Raw genomic sequence first — 27,912 nt, 5'->3', positions numbered from 1 at the left:
TACTTTCATGCTGAACTGTCACTTTTCCCCTCATTTAGAAAGACTTCATGAAAGATCTTCTAGTGTCTCAGGGAAAGGAACTGAGGAAACATGTCCCCAACAAGAGATGGACAGCTATAAATGCCTAACAGGATTCTAACATTTTATTTTTCAATCGAAAACAAAACATTGTGTTACTTCTGTTGCAGGCTCTATTAAACAGCACCAATACATTGTGCAGATTGTATCTATGTTTGATCTGTATATTGGACATCTTGATTTTCTTCATTTACATACTCCGACTTACGTATAACCATAGTTAAGATTTGTGAAAAGATTTAAGGGTTTGGATTCAGTTTTTGTGGATCTCTGATAATATCAATGCTATCGTGTTCTTGCAGCTAAATGTTCCCTCGGAGAGGAGGTAAGACCAACCATTGTTTCACTTGCTTCCCAAAGCTTTTTGGCTATTCCAGTGTCCTGTGCATGTGGCTGCAACTTGAATGGTTTACAGTCTGAGAAATAACCTCCATTGTGCTGGAGAATGTCATCAGATACAGCACAGTAAATTACAGTCTGAGCAGCTGCCTGGCAGGAGATGAAGAACATCGATGTGAAGACATACATCACTATGCGGAACAGGACTGAAAATTGGGATGTCCACTCACCAACAACATAACCTGTAAGAGAAAGACAAAATTAAGAGCGACATCTTTTAACATATGCAGAGATCACCCAATTAAAAAGGCTCAAGCCTGGACATGTTGAGTCTTTTTAAAGTGTGTGTGTATATATACATATACATATATATATATATATATATATATATAAACATATATATGTAATACATACACATTCACCAGAACAGTACAGTGTCACTATGGTGACATTGCACTGCTGTGGCTATTGACCAGACACTGTCTGCTGCATTGACATACAGTGTTATCAGTGCAGCAGTCAGTATCTCTGATCAATAGACAGAGCAGTACAATATCACCACGTATTGCACTCTCAGGCTGTGAGAGGAATGGCTCTGTGTTCTGCTGTGTCCAAGGGATAAAAATTTAGATGGCTGCCTACTGGGGTTCTACTTTAAGTTGGGAGTCAGAGACAAAAACTGGAAGCCAGGCATTTTGTTATCAACATTAAAAACTATTTGATTACTCATAAAAATATTATAAGAAGCAAAATTGTAATAAATCTGACCACACTGAGCACATATCAAACCTGGAAACAGTCTAAAATGTGGACATCACATTGTTGCAGACTGAATAAACAGAACACCAACTGTGCCATCAGACTGGATTACAACCAAGTATGTGAATTATATTTTAAATCCAGTGCTAAGTTTATAAGTACTCAATACAGCCCTTGCATCAGAGAACTGTTCACCTTTCAAATGAAAAAAGAGCCCCCAAAACCAAAGCATTTAATATGAAAATGGTGTTTTAGAGCTCGAAAGTTGGTGATCTGGCTTTTGCCCTCCATAACACTTCGAGCAAAGCACAAATATACATCCTACTATCACACTGAGAGATGCAGCCTGCATGGGCAGACTGGGAGCTTTCAAGGGGGGTGTCAAGACAAGTCTAAACTTTGGAGGAGGAGAGTAGGCTGAGTTCCCAGTAAAGCTAGCGAACTGACCACGATGTGTTCTCCAGCTTAGTGTGGTCAGTTTTTAAGAAGGAAAGGAGAGGGCCTGGCAGGAACACCGGGGATTTCACACAAAGGAAGCAATACAAAGAAAACAGGATACTTTTTCAACTACATGGTACAGCAGGCACATTCACGCTATGAAAAAAAGCAAGGCCACAACAGAATGTATTTCCTGACCTGGATGAACAGCACATGCAGATATGCCATGCCTTTCCACCTGCTGAGCCAATTCCTGGGTAAAGTAGACATTTGCTAATTTGCTTCTGCAGTATGTAAAAAGTGGCACTGTGTTGTAGTTAAGGTCTGTGAAGTCCAGCTTCTGATATTTGTGAATGTTAGAAGTGACATTAACAATACGGCTTGGTGCACAATGTTTGAGGCGGTCCAGCAGTAGATTGGTGAGAAGAAAAGGGCCAAGGTGGTTGACTCCGAAACACATGCTGTATCCGTTATCTGTCCAGTCTAGCAGAGCTGGTACTCCTGAGAATTAGAATAAGGATATATGACTGAAACAAAAAAATGCAGCAAAATTCATTGTGGAATACATCCTTCTTTGCTCAGCCCTTAGACTGAATAAAAAGTTAGCACTGTTTAATTAAAGTTTTTTTTCCAGATGTTAGAAAGAACGATTGAAATGGCTTAAAGCCCACAACAGTAAAATCAGTCTGTATATGCAGTAAAGCATGCTTGTTATACTCACTGTGGATTCTAAGGGGTTTTTGATCCTGTTTTTTCTGATTGTCCACTTTTACTGTCCCCAATCCATCTGCTGATAGTACAGAGTTCTAGGAGTCACTCTGCACATGCTCAGTTCGGAGTGTATTGCTAGAGTGTTTTTTTTTTGGGAGGGTGCATGTGATCCAAACAGGGCCAATCAGCACTGTCCAGACAGAGGGTCATGGATCATGCAGCCTCATAAGACAGACAAAATAATTGCATGTCCATGTTGTGTGTACTGTGGGAGACCAAATATAATGAATGCAGGGTCCTGGGTTTAGTAACACTGAAGTTCAAAGATGTCTGTGTGCACTTTAAGCCCATTAATGGTTAGAATACACTACAGGCAGCCAAAAATAAATTGCTGATTTTTCTTTAACAGAACTATCATTTCTATATCACTGTGATAAATCTGTTCAATTATGTGACATCCATTAATTTAATCATCCTGCCAACCCAAATCCTGATGAACACACAATCGGAAAAAGACTGCCAGTGTTGAATACAATGATCAATGGGCTTATTTAATAACAGTGCAGTGAGCAATGGTGTGCAATATTCCATTGCAACCAACCAGATTTCAGCAACCTAGTGTTATAAAATACAATTTCTTGCTGGTCTCTGAAGGCTGCATACTGCAAAAAAAATAACTACTCAAATGCACATCAAAATGTCAGGTTCTGATCATTATGAGCTACAGTGGATATAAAAAGTCTACACACCCCTGTTAAAATGTTAGGTTTCTGTGATGTAAAAAAATTTGACAAAGATAAATCATTTCCACCTTTAATGTGACCTATAAACTGTACAACTCAATTGAAAAACAATCTGAAATCTTTTAGGAGGGGGAGTTTACATAAAAAAAATAAATAATGTGGTTGCATAAGTGTGCACACCCTCTTATAACTGGGGATGTAGTGGTGTTCAGAATTAGGCAATCACATTCAAAATCAGGTTAAATAGGAGTCAGTACTCCCCTGCCATTATTTAAAGTGCCTCTGATTAACCCCAAATTGCTTAGTCACATCCTACAGCAAGAGCCATGGTCCGCAAAAAGCTTCCAAAGCCTCAGAGGGATCTCATTGTTAAAAGGTATCAGTCAGGAGAAGGGTACAAAAGAATTTCCAAGGCATTAGATATACCATGGAACATAGTGAAGACAGTCATCATCAAGTGGAGAAAATATGGCGCAACAGTGACATTACCAAGAACTGGATGTCCCTTCAAAATTGATGAAAAGACGAGAAGAAAACTGGTCTGGGAGGCTGCCAAGAGGCCTACAGCAACATTAAAGGAGCTGCAGGAATATCTGGCAAGTACTGGCTGTGTGGTACATGTGACAACAATCTCCCATATTCTTCATATGTCTGGGCTATGGGGTAGAGTGGCAAGATGGAAGCCTTTTCCTACGAAGAAAACCATCCAAGCCCGGCTAAATTTTGCCAAAACACATCTGAAGTTTCCCAAAAGCATGTGGGAAAATGTGTTAAGGTCTGATGAAACTTTTTGGCCATAATTCCAAAAGATATGTTTGGAGCAAAAACAACACTACAGATCACCAAAAGAACACCATACCCACAATGAAGCATGGTGGTGGCAGCATCATGCTTTGGGGTTGTTTTTCTGCAGCTGGAACTGGGGCCTTAGTCAAGGTAGAGGGAATTAGAAACAGTTCCAAATACCAATCAATATTGGCACAAAACCTTCAGGCTTCTGCTAGAAAGCTGAACATGAAGAGGAACTTCATATTTCAGCACGACAACGACCCAAAGCATACATCCAAATCAACAAAGGAATGGCTTCACCAGAAGAAGATTAAAGCTTTGGAATGGCCCAGCCAGAGCCCAGACCTCAATCCAACCGAAAATCTGTGGGGTGATCTGAAGAGGGCTGTGCACATGAGATGCCCTCACATCCAGATTTGGAGTGTTTTTGCAAGGAAGAGTGAGCAAATAATGCCAAGTCAAGATACGCCAGGCTGATAGACTCATACCCAAAAAGACTGAATGCTGGAATAAAATCAAAAGGTGCTTGAACAAAGTATTAGTTTAAGGGTGTGCACACTTATGCAACCATATTATTTTAGTTGTTTATTTTACTTCCCTCCAAGATTTCAGTTTGTTGTTCAACTGAGTTGTACAGTATATAGGTTACAGTAAAAGTATAAAAAGTTCTGAAATTATTTATCTTTGTCTCATTTTTTTTTACATGACAGAAGACTGACATTTTAACAGGGGTGTGTAGACTTTTTATATCCACTGTCTAAAAACGTACAACTGGTTTCTTCATAAACTCGTTCTTTCTTAGTGCCAACACCTAATCATTATAAGATACTAGGCCAAGGAGAAATTAATACACAGCCATATACCTGCAACTAAGGTAATTATGCTTACAATTAATAGGCTGTAACATATGATACATAAACAAATGATTTATTTACAAAGAAAGCGCAAAGTGCAAGAGGAAGTAACTTATAGCAAGCAGATTTTAGTCTACTGAAGAAAGGAGAATATTAAATGAAAATGTTTCTCTCTATTTCAGCACTTTGCATTACGAGAAAACACAGATGATTTGACATTTTGTCAAAAAAAGTCTAGCTTACGCATGTTGTCTAGAGTACATATCACTGCATAAATAACAAAAAAGTCAACTGCTAAAAAAGTGAGACTTTCAGAATATGAATATATATTTTTTAGTCGATGAGAATACAATTAATAGGAATGACCACGAAATGTAGTCGTTGTTGGAGATGCTGCAGATACAGTCAGTCACTCGCAACAAAATCCACAACTCCATCTAGTGGAGAATGGTATAAATGCAGCACATTAAGGTAGTCAATTTAATGAAATTAATTAATTCTGTGGAAGGCACAGTTAAAAAAGGTTTTCAATTAAATAAACATATAAAGATTTGCTTGATTTAAAATGCTAAAGAATGCCTTTGCATGCTTCTTCAGGGCAGTTCCAATACAACCTATTTTAAACAGACTACTCTGAGGCAATTACTTCTTCTGTACCAAAATATAGTAACCACATTATTATGTACATTGGAATAATTAAAGAAAATCACAGTACTACACGCTATTATGTAATAAGGTGGTTTGTATTTAATGTAAATGATATTGTATATAATACCCAAGAGCTTTCTGCTGAGCCTCATTTACGGAACTGAAGAAAAACAGCAACCCACTTATGACAAGACAAAGTAGGATAAATCAGAAAAAAACATATGCAGCAGCACCAGGCAATCTATCATTATGTTACATATAAAATGGAAAGAAACTGGAGCTCCCAGGGGAAACCACGCAAGCTCAGAGGGAATATGCAAACTCGATGCAGGTAATGTCCTGGTTGTGATGCAAACCATGGACCCTGGTGATGCAGGGCTAATCACTAAGCAACTATGCCAGCCTTTCTCAACCAGGGTGTCCAGGCACCATGGGGTGCCTTCAGGCTTGTTCAGGGGTGCCTCGGCAAAAAGCCCAAAAATTGTATACAAGCCAGCAGGTGCATCAGTCCTGTCTTTTTAGTACACAAAGCCATGTTTTCATTGTGCACTTTTATGACCTAGCTGCCAGCATCCTAACAACCAATGACATCATCAGTTGATAAGGAGGACGTCGGATGCATGCACATCATGCTTGTTTGGTACTCCCCTGCCCCTCTCCATCAGCACCGGGGTCACATTAGCAGAGTGAGGGAGAGAAAATGAGAGACACACACTGGAATACTAATTGGTAACAGTGTATAAAGGTGTATTTGCTTTGGAAGAGTAAATCACCTCTAATGTTAGGTGTACTGGATATGTGTAGAATAGCTTTTTACATTGGATTGGGGTGCCTTGAGATTGTGCAGAATTTTAAAGGGTGCCTTGCGATTATCGATCATTTTAAAGGGTGCCTTGCGATTATCGATCATTTTAAAGGGTGCCTTGTGATTATCCATCATTTTAAAGGATGCCTTGAGATTCTGCAGAATTTTAAAAGGATGCCTTGAGATTCTGCAGAATTTTAAAAGGATGCCTTGAGATTCTGCAGAATTTTAAAAGGATGCCTTGAGATTCTGCAGAATATTAAAGGATGCCTTGAGATTATCCATAATTTTAAAGGGTGCCTTGAGATTATCCAAAAATTTTAAAGGGTGCCTTAACTGAAAAAAGGTTGAGAATCACTACACAATGCAATATGCACCACAAAAGTCATAAAGATCTGAAGTGGAAGCCCAGAAATATCAATGGAATAAATAGTTTGTAATATAAAAGTAATTATTACTATTGTAAAACGCTAGATATAGGTAACCTTTGGTTGAAGTCATTGTTTGTTTATTTCCGCTTTAAACATTCGACCGTTTTCAGCCAAGGAAACTGCCAGCTTGGCCTCTGTTTGATCTGCAGTTGCTGTGGTGCTGCACATATGATCAGTTATGATGCCAGCCATTTGATGGTTTGACAGTTTGGTTGAGAACACAAGCAAATGTGATAGTTAGCATTCCCGGCATGCAGGCAATGTAACTGTTTTTTTTAATTGTTCAAATCGATGGTTTAATTCCACTTAATGCTGCTTTCACGCTGATTCGTTGTTCAGTTTAAAAAAAAAAAAATATATATGTATATATACATAAAAAATGCATCCCTTTAAAGGCCCTTCCACATGGGGCGGGCTTCGCTAGGAGCCCACTGATCCCTGCTGAGCAGGCTGATGGCTGCTCCATGTCCGCTCTGCTTATGCAGAGTGGGCACAGACACAGCACACTCTTCTACGGGTGGTAGGATCTAAACGACCACCTGTCCGTTTACACCCGGCCATCATCTGATCCGATCCGCTAGATGGAAGGGGAACATCTGTTTTTAGTGGATCAAATATAGACAGGTGTAAAAAGGGTTGAATTGCCCTGTGAAGAGATTTAGGCTATTTAAAGAACTACACCATAGAGAGGCCTCAGTGGTTTTTTGCAAGAGACACATCTCGAGATAGAATCTAAGGTTAAATTAAAATCTAGAGATTATCCAATATGGTATTATGCAGATTCCCCAATCAGGAGAGCTAAAGGGGTGGCAATAGGGTTCAGAAAAAATATAAGATTTGAGTTGGAGGATAGAAAAGAGGACCCAGAGGGGAGATATCTGTTTTTGAAAGGCAAAATACAAGAGGTGGAGTGTACAGTAGCGAATGTATACTGTCCAAATAAGAAACCGGAGATGTACTTGAAAGGTGTGTTAAAAAGACTGATGGATTTTAAAAAGGGCTGTTTGATATTAGCTGGGGATTTTAATTTCTGTATGGACCCACAAAATGATACAACCTCTTCTGTGCAGCGTGAAGGAAATAGATCTCTGAGATTATTAAAGAAGATGATCCATGAGTTTCAATTGGTGGACGCATGGAGAATTATGCATATGAAGGACAGAGACTATACATTCTTCTCAAATGCACATGAGACGTACTCAAGGTTGGATTATATATTGATAGAACATCGATTTTTAGAATCAATGGTCAAAGTAGATATAGGAGCAATGAATTTTTCAGACCGCGCCTCTGTTGTGTTGAGAATGGGATGGGGAAGGAGGAAAACGGAGGGGGTGGGATGGAGGTTGAATGAAGCACTTCTCTTTGATAAAGATACCACCCAAAGGATTGGGAAAGAAATTGAGAGATTTTTTAGAGAGAATGAGACAGAGGATGTATCGATGGCTACAGTATGGGAGTCTCATAAGGCATATACAAGAGGTATCCTAATTGCAGTTGGGGCCAGAAAGAAAAGAGAAAGGAGAGAGAAAATCAGTAGGCTCCTAAAGGATATATCTGATTTGGAAGAGACACATAAAAATAGTATAGCAAAAGAAATAAAGCAGAAGATAATAAAAAAAAAAAGGGGAGTTAGAGACCTTGATGGAGGAGGAGAGAAGGAGAGTCTATGACAAAGTGCTAGGTGAGAGATATAGATGGGGAGATAGGCCGGGAAAATTTCTAATGAGAGCCTTAAGAAAAAAGAAAAATAGGAATTATATCGATAAAATAAAAAACCCTAAGGGTGAACTGGTTCATTCAAATAAGGAGATTGCAAAGGTATTCATGGATTATTATAGAAAGCTGTATAATATCAATCCCTATGATGCAGTAAATAATAGGGAAATGGAAAATAGAAAAAAAAGAAAGATATATTTAAAAAATGCGGGTCTACCGAAATTAAGAGAAGATCAATTAAACTCCCTTGAAGCAGAAATTACACAAGAAGAAATAAAAATAGCCCTAAAAAGCACAGAGACGGGGAAAAGCCCAGGACCGGATGGTTTCACGGCGAGGTATTATAAAAAGTTTAGTGAACAACTGATCCCCAAATTGGAGAAATATATGAATGCCCTGGGAGGAGAGATCGATATGAGGAGAGAATCGTTACAGGCTCATGTGGTATTATTGCAGAAGGAAGGAAAAGACACCTCACAGTGTTCTAACTATAGGCCAATCTCACTGTTGAATTTAGACACCAAGTTATATGCAAAGGTCTTGGCAAACAGGTTGAAGGAGTTTATGCCTAAATGGATACATGGAGATCAGGTGGGCTTTGTCCCAGGAAGGGAGGGTAGGGACAATGGGTTGAGATCCCTGATGCTTATTCAGAAAAGTAGAAAAGAGGAGGTGCTGGCGGTGGTTATGTCAATCGACGCCGAAAAAGCCTTTGATAGAGTAGATTGGGGCTTCATGATGGATACCTTGGAGGCTCTGGGAATTGGAGTTAGAATGAGGGAATGGATAGAGTCTGCCTAAAAAAAGTGAAAGGGGCCTAAATCCTATGGAACTCTTCACACTGGACAGTTGTGGTTCAGTTGCATTTTTAAAAGTACTGCTTGCTGCATTTTTGGTGCATGTTTGTTCAATAAAAAAAAAAAAACGCACCTCCCCATTGAAATGACTGGAAACTGCATCAAAAACGCAAAGCACCTGTGGAAAGTGCTTTGTCCAAGGAAACAAATGCAACACAAACGTGACAAAAACCGAAGCAAAAATGAATATGCGTTTTTGCCATACAGCAGTGTGAAAACAGCCTTAACTGAAATAGTTTATGTTTGTGACAGGTTAAACTTAGGTTTCAATCAAGAGTGGGCAAATCCAATCCAAATCTAAGCTGCATATGCACCTAAAATCACCAATTTCAACAGTTTATCAAGTGCCTGCTGATTTCTAGATTGAATTAGCTAGCTACTACATTCTTAGTGTGCTATTCCATACTCTAGAGGGTTACATTTTTAACTTTTACAATTTTAGTTCTGACCCCAGGGCACGGCTATAATATGTATTCTGAGAGAACATAGTCAACACAAGTTAAAGATGAACCCAAAAAGAGATATTTATGACACAATTCTTACCATTATAGTTTATAAGGATATCAAGACGTTTTTCAGCCTTCAGAAACTCTCTGCAAAAGTTACGTATGCTTTGCAGGTTTCCCAAGTTCAGACAGCAGAATCGGACATTCATACTTGAGCTCTCCCTCTTAATCTCTCGTACAGCAGCCTCTCCTTTCTGTTCATCAAGACATGTAATATAAACACGGGCACCACGTCTTGCCAAAGCAATGGCCGTCTCTTTTCCAACACCAGAAGTCCCACCTATGGTTTTAAAACAAGCATATTCACTTTGAAAGCAAGGAGAAACTTCGTCAACTACATTTTATTATAGAAAGGGCCATCAAAAAGCATCACACCATCCTGAAAGTAGGTGTTTCACAAACTTCTCCTCAAACGAACAATCCATGTTTTCTGGATATCCACAAAGAGTTACAGCAGTATCAAACCCAAAAGCAAACTGAATATTGCAGCTTACCAATTCTCAGATGTGATGGCGGTATTAGTTTTCTTTTTAGGCTCTTTCTTTTATTTTCAACTGGTGATCTGGCCAGCAGGTCTGTTATTTATTTATTTCAGGCACTTATATAGCGCTATCAATTTACGCAGCGCTTTACATATATATTGTACATTCGCATCAGTCCCTAACCCTCAAGGGGTGTACAATATAAGGTCCCTAACTCACATTCATACCTACACATATTAGGTGCAATTTAGAAAGGATCCAATTAACCTACCAGTGTGTCTTTGGAGTGTGGGAGGAAACCAGAGTACCTGGAGGAAACCCCTGCAGACACAGGGAGAACATGCAAACTCCAGGCAGGTGGTGCTGTGGCTGAGATTCGAACCAATAACCCTAGTGCTGCCAGGCGCAAGTGCTAACCATTTAGCCACTGTGCTGCCCCACTGTCTATTGTTTTTCTACAGAATAACTATCCTACAGATGTAGCAGTTAGAGAGCTGAGACAAACCATTTACCACTGACAGAGGTGCTTACAATCATCAACTTTTAGTCATATAAAACCTTTATCCCAAAAGGAACACAATTTGTTGCTGTAACTTCTTAAAACAATTGGCTTCAATATGTTAATGCATCTACATCTGCTAGTACATCTAACACTCCCCTCAGATGGACAATGCTGCTGTCCAAAGGTGTCCCTGTTGCTCCTTCATCCAGAGTGTAGGCACTCTAATACAGGAGGTGTGTTACTGACCAGAGCACCAGGTGAAAACAGAGCGAAAAAAAGCCTAAAAAGGAAAACTAATGCAGCCACCACATCTAATGATTGGTAAGCGGCAATATAATACATTTGGTTTTGAGTTTAATACCACTTTAAACCACACTGCTGATATACAATTTACTCCACATATGCATACATGATTTTACCTGCAAATCATGCTCTCTTAGTGGGACTTGAGAGCTTAAGAAAACACTGTAAAATGAACTTTGACAGATCCAGATCAGTCATAAGTCTATAAGTAAATTGCTGAAAAATACATGTTATAAAAATTATAAAAATGGAATAAAAATCTATTTATATTCTGAAATAGAAGGAGCCAAGATTTAAAATCAGGATGAAGATAACATGTTAATATAATCACTTTTAGCTTCCTTCAGTCATAAAAACCTAAACTCACTTAGGAATGTAATGGCAAAGCTCTTATTCTGATCTGATATTCTGTGATCACTTGGATTAAGGTAAACCACAGATAAAAATGATTTACAGCTGTAGTTTCAGAAACTCTTTTTCTTATGATGTTTAGCACAGTTTACATAGAGGAGCAGTACAGTGTGTATAACAGAGTACAGGGTATAAAGTGCAGAAGTCTAGATTACATAATATACAGCACAATTTACACAGTGTATATAATAGTGGTGCACCGAAATGAAAATTCTGGTGCCGAAAACCAAAATTCAAAATGCACTTGGCCAAAAACCGAAACGCGCAGTTTTTAAAAATGAATTTTTTTTTGGGAAAAAAATACACTTTGATTAAAAAAAACAATATATACCCCAATTTTTTTTGTAAAATATGAAAGAAGATTTTACAGCGAGTAAATAGATACCCAAAATGTCACGCTTTAAAATTGCGCACGCTCGTGGAATGGCGTGAAAATGCGGTACTTAAGAATCTCAATGGGTGATGCTTGAAAAATTTCTACAGGTTAGCAGTGTAAAGTTACAGAGGAGGTCTAATGTGAGAATTAGTGCTCTTGCTCTGACGTTCTGGTGACACCTCACGTGTGTGGTTTGAACACCATTTACATATGTGGGCATGGACTAAGTATGCGTTCACCACTACGTGCGAGCACGGGGGGATGGGGGCACTTTAAACTTTTTTATTTAATTTTTTTTTTGTTTTTTTGCCCTGTCCCTTTAAAAAAAATTTTAATCATTTTTATTCTTAATCACAAGAAATGCATAAATCCCTTGTGATAGAATTAGTGACACCTCCTCTTTATGGAGAGATATGGGGTCAATAAGACCCCACATCTCTCCTCTGTAATGTAAAGCATTGGATCAAAAAAAGCATTGATCTAGTGCTTTTAAAAAAAAAAAAAATGGCCGGAACTGGAAGAGACATAACCCTGGTCCAAGGGCATGGAGATGAGTGAAGGCCATCTTTCCTTCACTAATCTCTATGTCCAGCGTCGGGATTGTTCAATGGCTTCTCAAGTAAGGCTGAGAACTACCGAGCGTCGGCCTGGTGGCAGCAAGGGGCTGGGTTTTTTTGGCACCTGTATCAGTGCTTTTTTTCATATCAGCCGCTGGCCGAAAGGGGCGTTTTTGACCACCCAAATTTTGGTGCATACCTAGTATATAACATACAGCAGATGTATTTAATGTAGCAGTATGGATTATATAATATGTATCACATTGGAGAAGTGTGATGTATATAATGTACTGTACAGTAAAGTAGCCAGGATTATACAACATAGGGAATACGGTGGAGCAGCATGGAAAATACAACATAAAGCGCAGTGTACAGTGCAGCGGTGTATAGTGAACATTACATCACACAGTGAAATAAGTAACACAGGAGCTGGATAGGACAGGGATTAGTAATAGTCAAGTGGAATAGGTGTGAGGCATCAGAGACTGGTGACGATTAAGCAAAATGGGGGATAAATACCAGGGGCAGTGGAGAAATTGTAACCAGAGATCAGAAGCAGAGGAAGAAAAGAGCAAAAACCATAAAGATGCAGGACACGAGCTGAAAAAGTTCATAGAAAAGGGTGAGAAGAGTAGAGGCTGGTGATCTTGATAGAAAACTTGGTGAGAAGTTGCTCATTCTCGTAGCAAAAAACATAATGGCACTCTTTTGTCTGGAGGTCTGACCTGTGCTACAGAAAGCCTTCTTCACAGTAAGAGCTGTGAAAATGCGAAACAGACTTCCTCAGGAGCTGGGTAAATTGGCTCTAGTATATGCATGCATGTGAGGTGAGGACCTCAGATTGTAAGCTCCTTGAAGGCAGGGGTTGATGTGAATGTACAGTACTTAAAACCATTGCATAAATTGTCAACACCATATAAATGCCTGTAATAAAATCAATACATTGGACAATGCTTTAAAGGGATTTTTTTCTTTTCCTCTAGATCAGCGGTCCCCATCCTTTCAGGCACCTGGACAGGTATCCTGGAAGACAATTGTTCCATGGACAGACATGGGGAAGGGGGTGTCTGTGTCAGGATCAAGATGGTGTCAGATTTATGGTGCACTCTTTCTGAACAAGCAAGCAGTCACTGAAGTCAGAACACTCCTGTCCTATGAGAATGCGGGGGACCAAGTACTTTGCTGATTACAGTTTGGACATTTTATGTTGTGGTAGCTCCCCGAATACTGTAAAGCTACCCAAACAGTCCACACTGGTGAACTGGGGGGTTGTGTTGTCACCATTGCTGATATAGGAGCTGATATGTGCACACACAATACCCAAGTAGAGGCATTCTTGCTGATACACTGTCCCTAAGGACACATGGCAACTATAGAGTAGTAGTAGTTGAGTAGATGATTCCTCATTCCTACCTATGATCTCAGACCGCCTCTGTCCTCTTCAGCCAGTGTACCAAAATCACCAGGGGCGAAAGCTGCTGGACAGAACACCAGGGTGGGGGTGGAGATTGATGCCAGGCATTGGGGTGGCTGGTACAAGAGAAGGCGGGGTTACGCGGAGCTCAGTAACGCATTGTACACAGACAATACGCTCCCTGTAATAGGCAGAGCAACACTACAACAAGAACAGGTGTCTCCGAGACCATTCACTTCTCCTGCCATCACCCGTCCTGCCATCCTCTATGTCAGCAAGCAGCTGTAAGTAAACATCAAGTTGTTCTGCTCACCTCCTGCAGGGTGGTGCTGCGGTCCAGTTTTTAACAGGCCACAGACCAGTATCGGTGCATGGCCCTGGGGTTCGGAACCCCTGCTCTAGATCAACTAAAGTTTAGGGTTCCATACATGAATATTTTTGATTTATTCATTTTCCTATTGGCTAAACTTTATGTGCCATTTTTTTCAACCTCCTCTCCTCCTCAGAGTTACTCATTCCACTGCATCTATAGAGCCGTAGCTGTCGCCTAGGCTGGACTCTCTTTATGCCCATTTAATGGGGATAGGGGATTAGTAGTTTTCAGAAAGATGATAATACTGTTTGTGCTTTCAGATCAGCTCACAGGAAGTGACAAGGACACTGCATTTCTGGCAAGATCAGCAAGTATTGTCTGTACTTGCTATAAAATGTGCTTAGGCTAAAAAATTAACTAATGCAGCTGTTCCATCTAATGCCATGTGAGTTGCAATATATTACAATTTTATAATTAGGTTTAAATATCCTTTAACCTTTAACTAAGAGACACCCAAACATGGAAATACTATCTTACAGCCCCCTTTTTAAAAAAAAATACAACACACATATAACAAACTAGCAGCCTGCAGGGAAGCAAAGCCAGGAGATGCCGCTTTCTCTGTGGGGGTGGACAGGACTAATGCAGGCTTGAAGAAATTCCAGAAGTCACACAGAGACCAGGTGGCACAGCTAACGCTTCCTTTTGAAAATCCAGCTACTTATGACTCCGTCAGTAGTAATTCTTTTACAGGCAACTGAACATTCAGCTGGACAAATGCACCTCTTGGAAAAAGTTTTGGTCATTTGGCATTTCTGCAAGTTACTCAAGCCAAATCACAGCGTGGCCTTCTGTAAATATGCTCTTCAAGCAGCACACGCCAAGAGATTCATGGCATGGAGTGAGAACGCCTAATGAGAGATGAGAACATGTCCATATCAAAATAAAGACGCCGGGTCATCCATATATTAAAAGAATGATTTACATTTGTTATCTCTAAGTGGATTAAACTCAAATTAATATGTTCTTAATAAAGATAAGCATCATGCAGTCTTGGCAACTGTGCTACTAAATGGCGGTCTAATTCAAATGCACCATAAAATCTCTACATAAAGAGCAATACACTACAAGTTATTGCTTGAATAAGAAGCCCACCCAAAACCAAATATGTTGTTTTCAGTGGTTAAAGGGAAGCTTCAGATTCATCAAAATAGCAATATGGATTTGCACAATCTTACCGTGTAAATCTGTGCAAATATATACAATCATGGCCAAAAATATTGCTACCCCTGCATTTCTATCAGATAATGCACCACTTCGCCCAGAAAATTGGTGGATTTACAAATGTTTACACATTCTCAGGTTTAGATCTTTTGTTTTTATTGTATATGACACAAAAAAGTGGAGAAACAAAAAGCCAAATCTGACACATTCCATGCAGAACTCCAACAATGGACTGGACAAAATTATTGGCACCTTCTCAAAGTTGTAAGAAAAAATTGCATTCCAAGTTTGTGATCTCCTGCAATTTGTAATAAAACTCACCTGTATCAAGTAACAGGTGCTGACAATATAGAAATCACACCAGCAACCAGTTAAAATGGTGAAAAACTGACTCAACCTTTCTGTTGTGTGTGTGTCTGTGTGCCACATGGAGCATGGAGAAGAGAAAGAGCAGCAAAGACTTGTATGAGATTTGAGAAAAAAAATAGTGGAAAAGCATGGACAATCTCAAGGTTACAAATTATTCCCCAGAGATCTTGCCTAAACTAAAGCAGAGATTCACTGTGCATGGAACTAAGGGGATGACAGGAGGGGCGGGAAAGACACAGATCTTATTAATATAGTGCTGACTTTACAGAGTTTTACAAAATAAAGGGAGATGGTAGTTACAATACAATTCAAGACCTGAGGTCTTGCCAGTGAAAGCTTACAATCCTAATGCGGCATGCTTATATTTTTTATGCTTTCTGGGGACTGTTGAGACCATGAGGATGAAAAAAAACATTAACAGGGATTATGCATGAAGAGCGTGCAAAATAATTTCTTGTTGCCTACATCTTAAACTGCAAACATGACAGTTGGAAGCTGGTTTCCAAGTACCCCATAATTTTGTGGAGGGAGGGTCATTAGTTCTATAATACTACACTGGGATTTTGTGAAAGAAAGTCTGGAAGCACTGCTTCCCAGAGTTCTTATTAATAAATGTTGCAGTGTCCAAGTATGCACATCTATGCTTTGATACTGTGACTGGGCTATATTTCTGAGGGAAACGACTATTGGCAGGAAAAAAAATCCAAACAGGCCAGCTGACTTCTCCATTTTGGAGGATCATTTAGGTATATCTGCTGCTAACTATACAAACCCAGCCAATATCAACAAGATAGGACAGAAATCTTAGTTGTTACTATAGGTTTGTACCTGTAATGCCTATGAAATGTATTGGCCTTGGACCTTTTGTTTCTTGGGTAATTTTCACAAAAAAGGATTGTTGCCCAAATGCCAGGAGCATGAGAAATGACTTATGTCATTTCTCTAAGCCAGTGGTTCTTAACCTGGGTTCGATCGAACCCCAGGGGTTCGGTGAGTCAGTCTCGGGGGTTCGGCGGAGGTGACCCACACCCGACTCATGATTTGTGATGACATGCCCAGTGGTCGGCAAGCCGCGGCTCTTGTGTGCCGGGCGCCCGCTCCCCTCCCTCCTCTCGGGCAGCAGGGACTCAAATGCAATGATTGCCCAGTCTCGCTGCCACTCACATCCTGATAGCCAGTGATTGGCTGTCAGGATGTGTGTAGGCGGGGCAGCGTGACGAACGTGAGAGGAGCTAGGCTCCTCTCACAGTCCGCCCTGAAGACCGGAACGGCGCGGGAATACAGCGAGAGGAACGCGCGGAGCAAAGGTAAGTGAATTGACACAGGGGGGACTTAATATGGGGGATGAATTAATATGGGGAATGAATTACTATAGGGGGGATGAATTACTATAGGGGGGATGAATTACTATATGGGGGATGAATTACTATATGGGGGATGTATTACTATATGGGGGATGAATTACTATATGGGGGATGAATTACTATATGGGGGATGAATTACTATATGGGGGATGAATTATTATATGGGGGATGAATTACTATATGGGGGATGAATTACTATATGGGGAAGGAATTACTATAGGGGGGATGAATTACTATATGGGGAAGGAATTACTATAGGGGGGATGAATTACTATATGGGGGATGAATTACTATATGGGGATGAATTACTATGGGGGATGAATTACTATATGGGGGATGAATTACTATGGGGGATGAATTACTATATGGGGAAGGAATTACTATAGGGGGGATGAATTACTATATGGGGGATGAATTACTATATGGGGGGATGAATTACTATGGGGGATGAATTACTATATGGGGGATGAATTACTATATGGGGGGATGAATTACTATGGGGGATGAATTACTATATGGGGGATGAATTACTATGGGGGATGAATTACTATATGGGGGATGAATTACTATATGGGGGATGAATTACTATATGGGGGATGAACTACTATGAGGGATGAATTACTATATGGGGGATGAATTACTATATGGGGGATGAATTACTATGGGGGATGAATTACTATATGGGGATGAATTACTATATGGGGGATGAATTACTATGGGGGATGAATTACTATATGGGGGATGAATTACTATATGGGGGATGAATTACTATATGGGGGATGAATTACTATATGGGGGATGAATTACTATATGGGGGATGAATTTTCATACCGTTTGTTACAACATATCTTTGCGAGCAATCCTTTTCGAGGATGCTGGACATAAAGACGAAGAAAAGGAACAGACTTTGTTGCGAAAATGACATGAGAGTGGCACTTGCCAAGGTAATGCCGCGCATTTCTGAACTGGCCTCTGAAAGACAACAGCAGAAGTCATACTGATTTGCGGTAAATATTCATTATTTTGTTTTTGTGTGAAAATCATGTTTTAATGGTTTTGTTCTTTGTTCTTAATGGTTTTGTTCATTTTGTGCACCTATGTATAAATATATACCTATGTTTTGAATTTTAAAAATCATATTTTATTTTTCCAATTAAGAAGGGTTCGGTGAATGCGCATATGAAACTGGTGGGGTTCAGTACCTCCAAAAAGGTTAAGAACCACTGCTCTAAGCTAAAGGAACAGAGTCACAAGATATTCTGCTTATAGCAAGATAAGAACTTGTTTATGGGATTGAACGTGTTTATGACATCTAGTAATGTCACATTAGAAGATAAGAACCTGTTTAAAGATGTTTACTTGCTTGAGAAGTTAGAAATCTTTAAGTTTAGGGTAGATGAGAAGTTTAGGGTAGATAAGAAGCTGATCTGAAGCAAAAGTGTGACTTTGTAGATAACGATGTTGATTCAATATGGTGGCTGGGCGTGACTCTGTTATCCTCACGGAACCTTTCTGCTAGTTCCTCCTAGAGTGGGTGTGGCGCCGGCCCACTTCAGGAAAGCTGTCAGGAAAATGGTTTAAAAGCTGGGAATTTAAACAGGATCGATTGGGAGCCTCCTAGTGACAAGGGACTCTTGCCAAGGCTATATGGGCTCATCGACTGGTCACGTTTACGGCTTTCCCGTGACCCCTGTGCAGTATGGTTCCGATGGGATCTGTTTCTTCCCGCCTTCACATAGCTTTGGTAATGTATTAATTCTATGCTGTGACGCTGTCAAATAATGTGTCTGTTTCATGCTGTAATGCTCACATTATTATTGGTGTGTGTTATTATGCAGATTGTGATGACTATAAGATATATCCTCCTGTATGTCGTGTGGTGATAAAAGTGGAGGTTTTGACAGTGCAAGAATATTGCAGTTGGATTCTGTTATTTCTTGGAGTGCCGAGTAAATGCTATGATGTGCCAGGGCAGGTGTTCATTTGGTAGAGGGTCTTTCACATGCGTAGAATATGTAATGGTGTAAAATGCTGGTTAAAAGTACCTGCATGTGACTACCTGTCTATTATGTGTGTGTGTGTGTGTGTGTGTGTGTGTGTGTGTATGACTTGCTTTTAGTTATTGCACCCAGCATTTTCATTTCAGTATCTTAGCACCTACACTTAAGTTAGGTCTTTAAAAGCTGAAAAAGAACACTGAAGAAGGAAATAAAGCATTGAGCAACATCTCTAGCGTATTTCCTCTTTCCAGGACAAAGCCTTCAAGAAGCTGCTGTGACCACCAAAAACCTAGCTACTATAAACTATAATAAAGGTATCACATCAACTTATAAGTCAAAAAATAAAAAAAAACAAAGCTATCCCACGAATTTAGAACATGATGGTGTCTCTTTTTAAGGCTATATTTACCTAATCCAAGGCAGCATTTCTCAACCAGTGTGCCTTCTGGGCTTGTTAGGGGTGTCTCTCTGCGTCCTTTATTTTTGCACAGCGTCAGGCACTTCCATGATGTAGACAGGCAAGACAGGGGAGGGGGGAACTGGGGCCCCCAAAGTGATGGGGTGGGGAAATGGGGCCCTCGATGTATGTGAAGGGGCATCTGGGAAACTCGATGTGAAGGGGGGGGGACTGAGGATTGTAGCTTGATACAGGGACCCCATATTAGAATGGGGGGCTTAGAGATTTTGCACAGTTTAAAAGGGTGCTATGGCAAAAAAAAAAATCAAGAAATTGAAGCACATTCTCATCAACAATTGCACTATATACACATACAATGTAGGCATAACTTGTATCAGCTTTAGACAAGAATGGAGGAGCTATTTGTTTAAAAGAAACTCACCAGTTATGAGGACAGTTTTGCCATCCAGTCTTTTTGCATCAAGACATAGGCGCCTGCTCTTAAGCCACTTTAAATAAAGAGTTAAAAATAATGCCACCAGCACAGTGACCAGAACGTACATGGTGTCCTCCTGTAACAAAAGCAAACAATCAATTACAGTGTTTCATATTACTTAACCATAGGGTAAAGCAGCGTTTCCTAAACCTGTGCTCAAGTCCCAACAGCAGTCCATTTAGGTAAGTAATATTAATGAGGCAATAATAACTCCATCTGTGCATGTGTGAGGCTACCTTCTATTCATCTACCTTTGGTGGAAGTGAGGGCAGGTTTAAGAAACACTAGTAGTGTAGACTACAAATATCAGTTTGGATGTTGACAAACGCCTTAATTTAAAAAAGGTACATTTACCAAATTTTAATTCTGTGAGAAACTGGAATACATCTGGTGGTAAATGACTTGGAAAATTTTGCATATCAAGATATAAAGTACTGAAACCTAAACTTTGGGTAGAAATAATGACATAAACATAGCTTCTTCCCAATGTTCGCAGCATACAAGATTTTTGTATATGCCATAAAATCTTGTACTTGGGAGTGCACTGAATGACCTAGCAAGTCTTAAACCTTTGGATTATACTGCCATCTACAAGAGGATTGGCCGCTATGAAACAGAAAAGGCTTTTGACCATCCCAGGGTAGGATTCCTCCCACCTTTACTGTATGCTTTAGTTTTGTAGCAAAGCAGTACTTTGATCATGATTATACACACAGAGGGGTGGGACCTGTGTTCCCCAATTGACTAAGAAAATAAAAAGGATTTTATGGCAATTGCAAGAATCTCATTTTCTTTCTTGTCCATTGAACTCTTAAATCTTTGGGATTTCCAAAAGCAGCAGTGGAGCAAGACAACATTGAACTGCTAACAGGCCAAACTTAAATAACTGGGGACTACCTGCAGCTCAAAGACCTGCCTGAAAACCCACACTTAAAGCTAGCATCAGATGAGGCAGAAATGTCTACCTGACAGAACTTAGAGAACATGGGAACAGAAGACCAGATGGCAACTGTGCAAATCTGGAAAGCAGAGATCTGATGCCATAAAGCACAAGATGTATTCACTGCCTTAGCGGAGTGAGCCTTAACTAGCAAGGGAAGAATTTGATCCTTAAGACAATAAGCCATACTTCTCTTTGGTGAAATGGAGCTGGACAGAGAATGAAGAACAATGGCCTGATTAAGGTGGAAGGCAGACATGATCTTGGGTAGAAGAAGACCTGGCCTGGATATCACCTTTCCTTGTACAAGACAAAGCCACCATCTCAGACAAGCACCTAGCTAAGATGGTGGCCTCAAGAAAAACAACCTTTTGGGTTAGAATAGACAAAAGGAAAACCTCTGGCTGATTAAAAACAGGGGCTTCTGAAATGCCGACAGAACAAGAGTCAAATCCCATGGAGGGAATTGGATCAAGGGGACTACACGGGAGACCCTCTGCACAAAGATATTAATCAGAGAGCGGGAAGCCAATTGTGTCTGAAACAGAATAAAAAGAAGAGACCTGACCCTTCATGGTACTTACAACCAAATGTTGGACTAGACCCAACTGCCAAAACAGGAGAGGATCATCAAAAAAAAGTAAGTCTTCCAGATCTGATGGCTTCAACAGCCAATACATCAAAGCTAGTGACTGTGAAGCTTGGAAGCATGTTGCATCTGCGACAGCTGCCCTGGCCAAAACATAGCAATGAGGATCACCAGAATGCCCTCCATCTTGGTGCTGCGGATCAGGCAAGGAAAAAGTTTTAAAGGGGAGGAAAGGAATAGATCAGGGTGTACAGATCCCTCTGATCCACTAGCAAATCCACCGCTTCTATCAGCAGATCGCTTTACTCAGATGCAAACCTTTCAGGAAACTAGTTCAGCTAATGTTAATTATTACAGTTAATGCTAATTCTTCTTCAGCTACTGCTCATTCCTGTGCAACTACTGCTCATGCACATGTAAAAGCACACAGACAAGCCCAGGCTAATATCCAGCATGCAATGACACGTAGGCGCATTTCTATGCACCATTGTGCATCGGCACACGTCTTACCACATTGGCACCAAGCTGCCTATTTAAAGGAGACTCTGCTGTGTACTAATTGCTGGATGTTCTTCAGTTTCCTGTGATCCATGTTCCTGTTTGTACTGACTGATCTTCTGTTGCTGACCCGGCTTGCTCCTGACCTTGCTCTGTGGATTCTGACCTCGGATTGCCTTAGACTACTCTCTGCGTGATCTCCTGGTGCTTACCTTGGCTTGCTACTGGACCTCGCTCTGCTTGCTGACCTGTAACTAATTCCGCCTGCCACCTGACCATGCTGCTGTCTCACTGTGTATGGCCCTGGCTCACCTTGACTACATCCCTGACAGTGGCAGTCACCTGCTATCAAGCTATTGGCACCCGTGCTTCTTTGAGCCTTGTACCTCTGTCACCACATTAAGGGGTGTTCAGACCAGAGTTGCAAGGGAAGCCCTCTCATTAGCTCGGCCTTCAACCAAGGTACGTGACAAAGCCTGTCCAGTTTGTTGTTGAACATGGAGGCCAGGAGGTCCACATCCAGCACTGCCCACCTGTCACACAGGTCTTAGAACACCTCTGGGTGCAGAGACCACTCATTCAGGTCCAGATGCTGCCAGCTGAGGAAATATGCCTGGTGACTATCTAGGCTAAGAATGTAAAGGGCTGACAGGGCTGGAACCTCAAGTTCTGTCCAGGACAAGATCTACTCTACCTCTAACAGGGAGAATTTTTGTTCCTCCCCAATGATTCATATGCTTCACTGCCATTGTGTTGCTTGACTGGATCTGAATTGAATTGCGTTTTAACAGGTTGGTCGAATGCCGAAGGGACATCCATATGGACCAAAGCTCCAAAATGTTGAGACAAGATTCCTTCCATGACCAAGTGCCCAGTATCAGTAAATTATTTAGGACTCCCCCTAAGCTGAACAGGCTGGCATTTGTCTACAGGATTCTCCAGAACATAGGAAGAAAAGGTTTCCCCAACACTAGGTCTCCAAGTTACCAAGCCATGGACAGTCTGATTCTGGGTGTCACCCTGATCAGTCTGTCCATAAACAGCACCAGATTGTCCCACGATGACGATCTGTTATTTTGTAGAGGTCTGTATTGGAGATGGAAAAATGGACCTGCCTCAAAAAGAAGTTCGCCATTATCATGCAGTAGCATAGGGTCAGATTACTTCTGGATTCAAGAACACAAAATGGTAGATTTAAAACCTGTAGATCTTAGAATCTGAAATTTGTCCTGGGGAAGGAGCACTCTGGCCTAGGAAACATTGCATTCCAGAAACTCCAAGCAATGAAGTAGAGTCAACTCCGATTTCTGAAGGTTCAGGGTCTACTCAAACCTCTGCAGTGTCTGGATTGTCATTGACATGTTGTCCTCTAACAGCCTTGCTGATTGTTTTCACGGCTGAAGGTCATCCAGTTATCCCACATTTGGAACACCCCAAGGGCAAAACAGGGCTAACACTGAAGCAAGTACCTTGGTGAACACCTGAGAGGCAGAATATGAGCTAAATGGAAGAGTAAAAAACCTGCAGAGATCCCTAAAGTAAAACGCAGAAACTGTTGTTGAGCTGGAAAGATGGGAACACATATTTATGGTGTTTATAGTGTGAAGGGAAGCAATGACAGATCCATCTGAATTCATCCAGAAATTGTGGAACCAAATGAAAAAATTCAGGGCATTGAGGTCCAAGATCGGGTGAATGTTCCCTTTGAGTTTTAGGACTGTGAAAAGATTGGAGAAAACCCCCTGAAACTGTTCTGCACCAAGGACTGGGGCTATGACCCCTTGGTCCAAAGGTTTAGAGAGTGCCAAATGAAGATCTGATAGTCACTGATGGGACACAGGGAGGTTTGATGCTACAGTGGAGGGGGCAGGAAGGAAACTCTAGTCTGTAACCCTGGGACACCACTTCTGGTACCTAGGCATTTGAAAATGCAAGACACCCAAGCATCTACAAATGGTCAACAGATATCTTCCAACTTTGGAAAGTGGGGGACCACAGTCAAGCTGAGGAGGACTGCATTTGGCAGCTTTGGAATGCCAGATCATATGGGTAGACAGGGATCCAAACTTGGGAAGCCTCCAAGCTGAAGCTCGGGTGTACTAAAATGGAAGGTGACACAGGAAAGATGGATGGTGATGACTACTTCTCAGTGGAAGAAGCAGCTTCCTAAGGTGGCACCGAGAAGAGAGGCCCATTGCACAAAGCAGGCAAGTATAACTTTTTTTAATTTTAACTTTACACTCACGTTAATTATAAACAGTGCAAAAATTATGTCAGATCCTTTCCTGCTTCTTGTCTGCAGGTACCAAGACAAGCCTTGTAGTCTAAGGTGTGTGCCATTACCATAAAGAATTGCAAGATTAATCCGTGCTGCTAAATTAAACAATACACCCCAGGAACCCTTTTGATGTCCAGTACTCTAAGCATCGCATTACACATCAAACTCCCAGTGCAGTTGCCATAGCTAAGGATGCCACATTCTTTGCTAGTGGTTGCATTTAACCATTTCCTGTCTGGGGTAATTTTGAAATTTCTCACATACATGTAAACATCTACATATTTTGGGAGAGAACCCTGGATCATATATTTTCTGAAAGCAAAAGCCCTGGAGAATAAAATGGTGGTTGCTGCAATGTTTTCATGACACGTGATATTTGTGCAGCTGTTTATCAAACACAACTTAGCATTTTGGTGCACACAAACACAATATTTAAAATTTTACAAGCCCGTAAAATGACAACAAACTACGGTACCTAAATGCTCTTTAGACACGGCTTTAAAGGCCTTTGGAGCTTACCAGTTTAGAGCTAAGCATGAGTTGTGCTGCTAGGATTATTGCTCTCACTTTGACATTTGCGGCGATTCCCACTTGTGCATGAGCACAGGGGGGGTTGTTTGAATTTTTAAAAAATGTTATTGTGTATCTTAAATTTCTTTTTTTTTTTTAAGTCAACTTTATTGCTATCACAAGGGATGAACAACATCCCTTGTTATAGCTTGGGCAGTGACAGGCACTCTTTATTGATCTCATCTGTGGTCTATTAGACCCCTGATCCCCTCCCTTAATTGCCTATCTGTCTGGCCAGTACAGATTGGTAAACAAAACTGAAACCAGAACTGATGTAGTACACATCACTTCTGGAATTATTTATCACAGAGGAAGGGGAGGAACAGATGTTCCTTCCAGTCGTCTGTCTGCAGCTGGCCTGAGAGGGTGTAGTGGTGAATGGTGGAGGAGAGAGGACCCTTTTGAGTCTTGTAAAAGTGATCAGGTGGCTGTAGAGAAAAGACATTGCTGGCTGAAAATCTTGCATTTTGCAACTTCAGCCATCATTCTGGTATAACCACTTGTCCCCAAGGACGTACAGGTACTCTATGTCCTAAGAATGGGAAATGGTTAAACTCTTAAACTCAGGGTTGTGGGAAATCTGTGAGCCAATTAAAGAAGGGTTAAGGATTGTGGCAAATACTTTCTACACATTAAACAGCACTGCAATACTTGTGAGGAAGACAATTCTGTTTCTTTTTGCAGCAATTAAAGAAGGAATGACTTCTACTAAATTGACAAGGATGGTGGAAACAATTACTGTAAATGTAAACCCTAAGGGTTTGTTCAAAGTTTATGTGGTGATCTGCGTTGTTATGCACAAGAACAATACAGGTCATCACAACACAGGAGTGATGTGCGGTGCTGCTTTTCCACAGAGCAGCTCACTACACTGCAGGTCAGCTGCAGCACGCAAAATTGTCATTTTGTGGTACGTCAATAAAGGTAAAAAAAAAACAAAAAAAAAAAAGATCTAACCTCATGCACTGCTCACTCACTGTTAGGTTAGTGAATGAGGTGAAACGTTATTTTACAAAGATGACACAATCAAGGGCAAGGAAAAAACAAAACAAAAAAAAAAAACACAACAGTATGTTTGCTTGCACATGATAGGATGATGGAATCAGCAGAGCTTCACCTAATTTCCTGAGCTCTGGGGAAAAACCCCTTACAAAGTGAACAGCTTACTTGCCTTTAGTAAATCAGCCCTATTTATCATAAACAAATGCAATGTTTAAATACTTGTTTTCACCTCCTTTGCTGCATCTCAGTACTGCGGATCACTTGCAACTACTTCCTGTCTACTTGTATCTACTCTAGCAATGGCTGCATGGGATTTCTCAGGGCAGATTTCCTAACAGTGATAATAGTGCCTTTTTATTGCGGAGGGAAAATATCCACTTGCAGTCTCTAATGGAAACCCAAGTGACAGGGTGAGTAGAAAAACTGGGAGACAGGGACCAGCTTGTTCAAATATGGACTATAAAGGCTAAAAATGTTCAAAAACGTAAGCATGTTACACCAATATATAGGGTGTAACATGCTCCAGCAATCCCGCCTCAACTTGTGACAGCAGACAGGGGTTTTTCTCCGCACACCCACTGTAACAAAAAAAAAAATTCCAGTGTATATACCGCCATTTGTAGACGCTATAACTTTCACATAAACCAATTAATTTACACGTATTGGGATATTTTTTAGCAAAGACATGACAGAATACATTTTAGCCGAAATTTATGACGAAATTTGATTTTTAAATGTTTTTACTGAACATGTTTTATAGCAAAAAGTCCAAAATATTGTTTTGTTCTCAAAATTGTCAGCCTTTTTTTTATAGCGCAAAAAATAAAAAATGCACAGGCGATCAAATACCACTGAAAGAAAGCTCAATTTGTGGGAAAAAAAGGACGTAAATTTAATTTGGGTGCAGTGTAGCATGACCGTGCAATTGTCAGTTAAAGTAACGCAGCGCCGTAACAAAAAACACTTCTATAACTGCTTCCTGACCACCCTATAGCAGAAATACTGCTACAGGGTGGCATGGGTGCGCAAAATCACATATATATATATAGTTAAGTCACGCTCCTGCAGTTTTCACACCCCTCCCAGATAGTTTTAGATTGCCTGTCAGTACACCAGTCATCACATTTAACCCCTTGATTGCCAGGAACACACTCATACGCAATAAACCTCCATTGCTAGTATAGTGTCTGAACGGGCCAATATCTTTGATCAGATCAGCACTATACCAGCGTTCACATTATAGTACAGCGTCCCGAAAAACGCAGCATTAGCGGGATCAGCCCCGGCACCTGTGTTTAGCCCCTAAGCTTACCCCCCCCTTCTCCCCCAGCAAGTGCAGTGTTCAAAAAGGTGAGCATGTTCCACCAATATACAGAGTGTAACATGCTCCAGAAATCCCGCCCCAACTTATGACAGCAGACAGGGGTTCTTCTCCCCACACCCACTGTAACAAAAAAAAAATCCAGTGTATATACCGCCATTTATAGATGCTATAACTTTCACGGAAACCAATTAATTTACACTTATTTTTTTAAGCAAAGCCATGTAGCAGAATACGTTTTGGACTAAATTTATGACAAAACTTGATTTAATTTTTTTTTATTGGACGTTTAATAACAAAAAGTCAAAAATATCGTTTTCTCAAAATTGTCGGTCTTTTTTTTTATAGTGCAAAATAAAAAAATGCAGAGGTGATCAAATACCACCGAAAGTTAAATTTGTGTGGGAAAAAAGAACGTAAATTTCATTTGGGTGCAGCGTTGCATGACTGCGCAATTGTCAAAGTAACGCAGCGCTGTAACACCAATAATGGCCTGGTCATGAAGATGGGTAAATCCTCAGGAGGACAAGTGGTTAATATGTATTCGGTTTTAAAGGGATGAGGTGGCATCCCTAAATCCAATCAGCACTGACTGGAAGGAGCACATTCACACAGCCGGCCTGCTTCCTTGGTCTCCATTCATTCTACAGTGATGTCAGTCACTGGGTGCATGCAGCAAACACAGCACAACACGTCCTCCTCCTCACTGTATAGATTCAGCGATTCTCGGCTCTGTCTGCCACCTCCGCCCCGCTCTGTGCTGGCAACGGACACACCGACACCATCTCCTGTCCCTGGACCGCAATCACACTCTACTTCCGCTTCCTCA

General features: G+C 40.7%; 1 protein-coding gene across 1 annotated transcript; it reads right to left on the bottom strand.

The window, feature by feature from the left end:
- Positions 1–125: 125 nt before the first annotated feature.
- On the bottom strand, positions 126–27,912 carry LOC149448724 (retinol dehydrogenase 12-like). The gene is made up of 5 exons (XM_089651714.1): positions 27,791–27,912; positions 19,832–19,961; positions 9,715–9,957; positions 1,813–2,115; positions 126–659 (listed from the first exon to the last, which is right to left on the bottom strand). The coding sequence occupies exons 2-5, from the start codon at positions 19,950–19,952 to the stop codon at positions 364–366; spliced, it is 963 nt and encodes a 320-aa protein (XP_089507840.1). The 5' UTR covers positions 19,953–19,961; positions 27,791–27,912; the 3' UTR covers positions 126–363.

The sequence above is a fragment of the Staurois parvus genome, unplaced genomic scaffold, assembly GCF_062004578.1.
Source record: "Staurois parvus isolate SC_StPar_1 unplaced genomic scaffold, SC_StPar_1.0 ptg000661l, whole genome shotgun sequence".
Classification (NCBI taxonomy): Eukaryota; Metazoa; Chordata; class Amphibia; order Anura; family Ranidae; genus Staurois; species Staurois parvus.
Note: the sequence above shows the minus strand (reverse complement) of the source record. Positions and strands in the feature narration are given on the sequence as shown.

What these genes read in the sequence shown, in the direction of transcription:
- LOC149448724 (XM_089651714.1), bottom strand. Translation starts at nt 19,952, where the DNA reads ATGTACGTTCTGGTCACTGTGCTGGTGGCATTATTTTTAACTCTTTAT. An exon ending in CAAAACTGTCCTCATAACTG is followed by an intron (nt 9,958 to 19,831) that starts GTGAGTTTCTTT and finishes TTAAAACCATAG; the next exon opens with GTGGGACTTCTGGTGTTGGA. An exon ending in TATCCTTATAAACTATAATG is followed by an intron (nt 2,116 to 9,714) that starts GTAAGAATTGTG and finishes TCTAATTCTCAG; the next exon opens with GAGTACCAGCTCTGCTAGAC.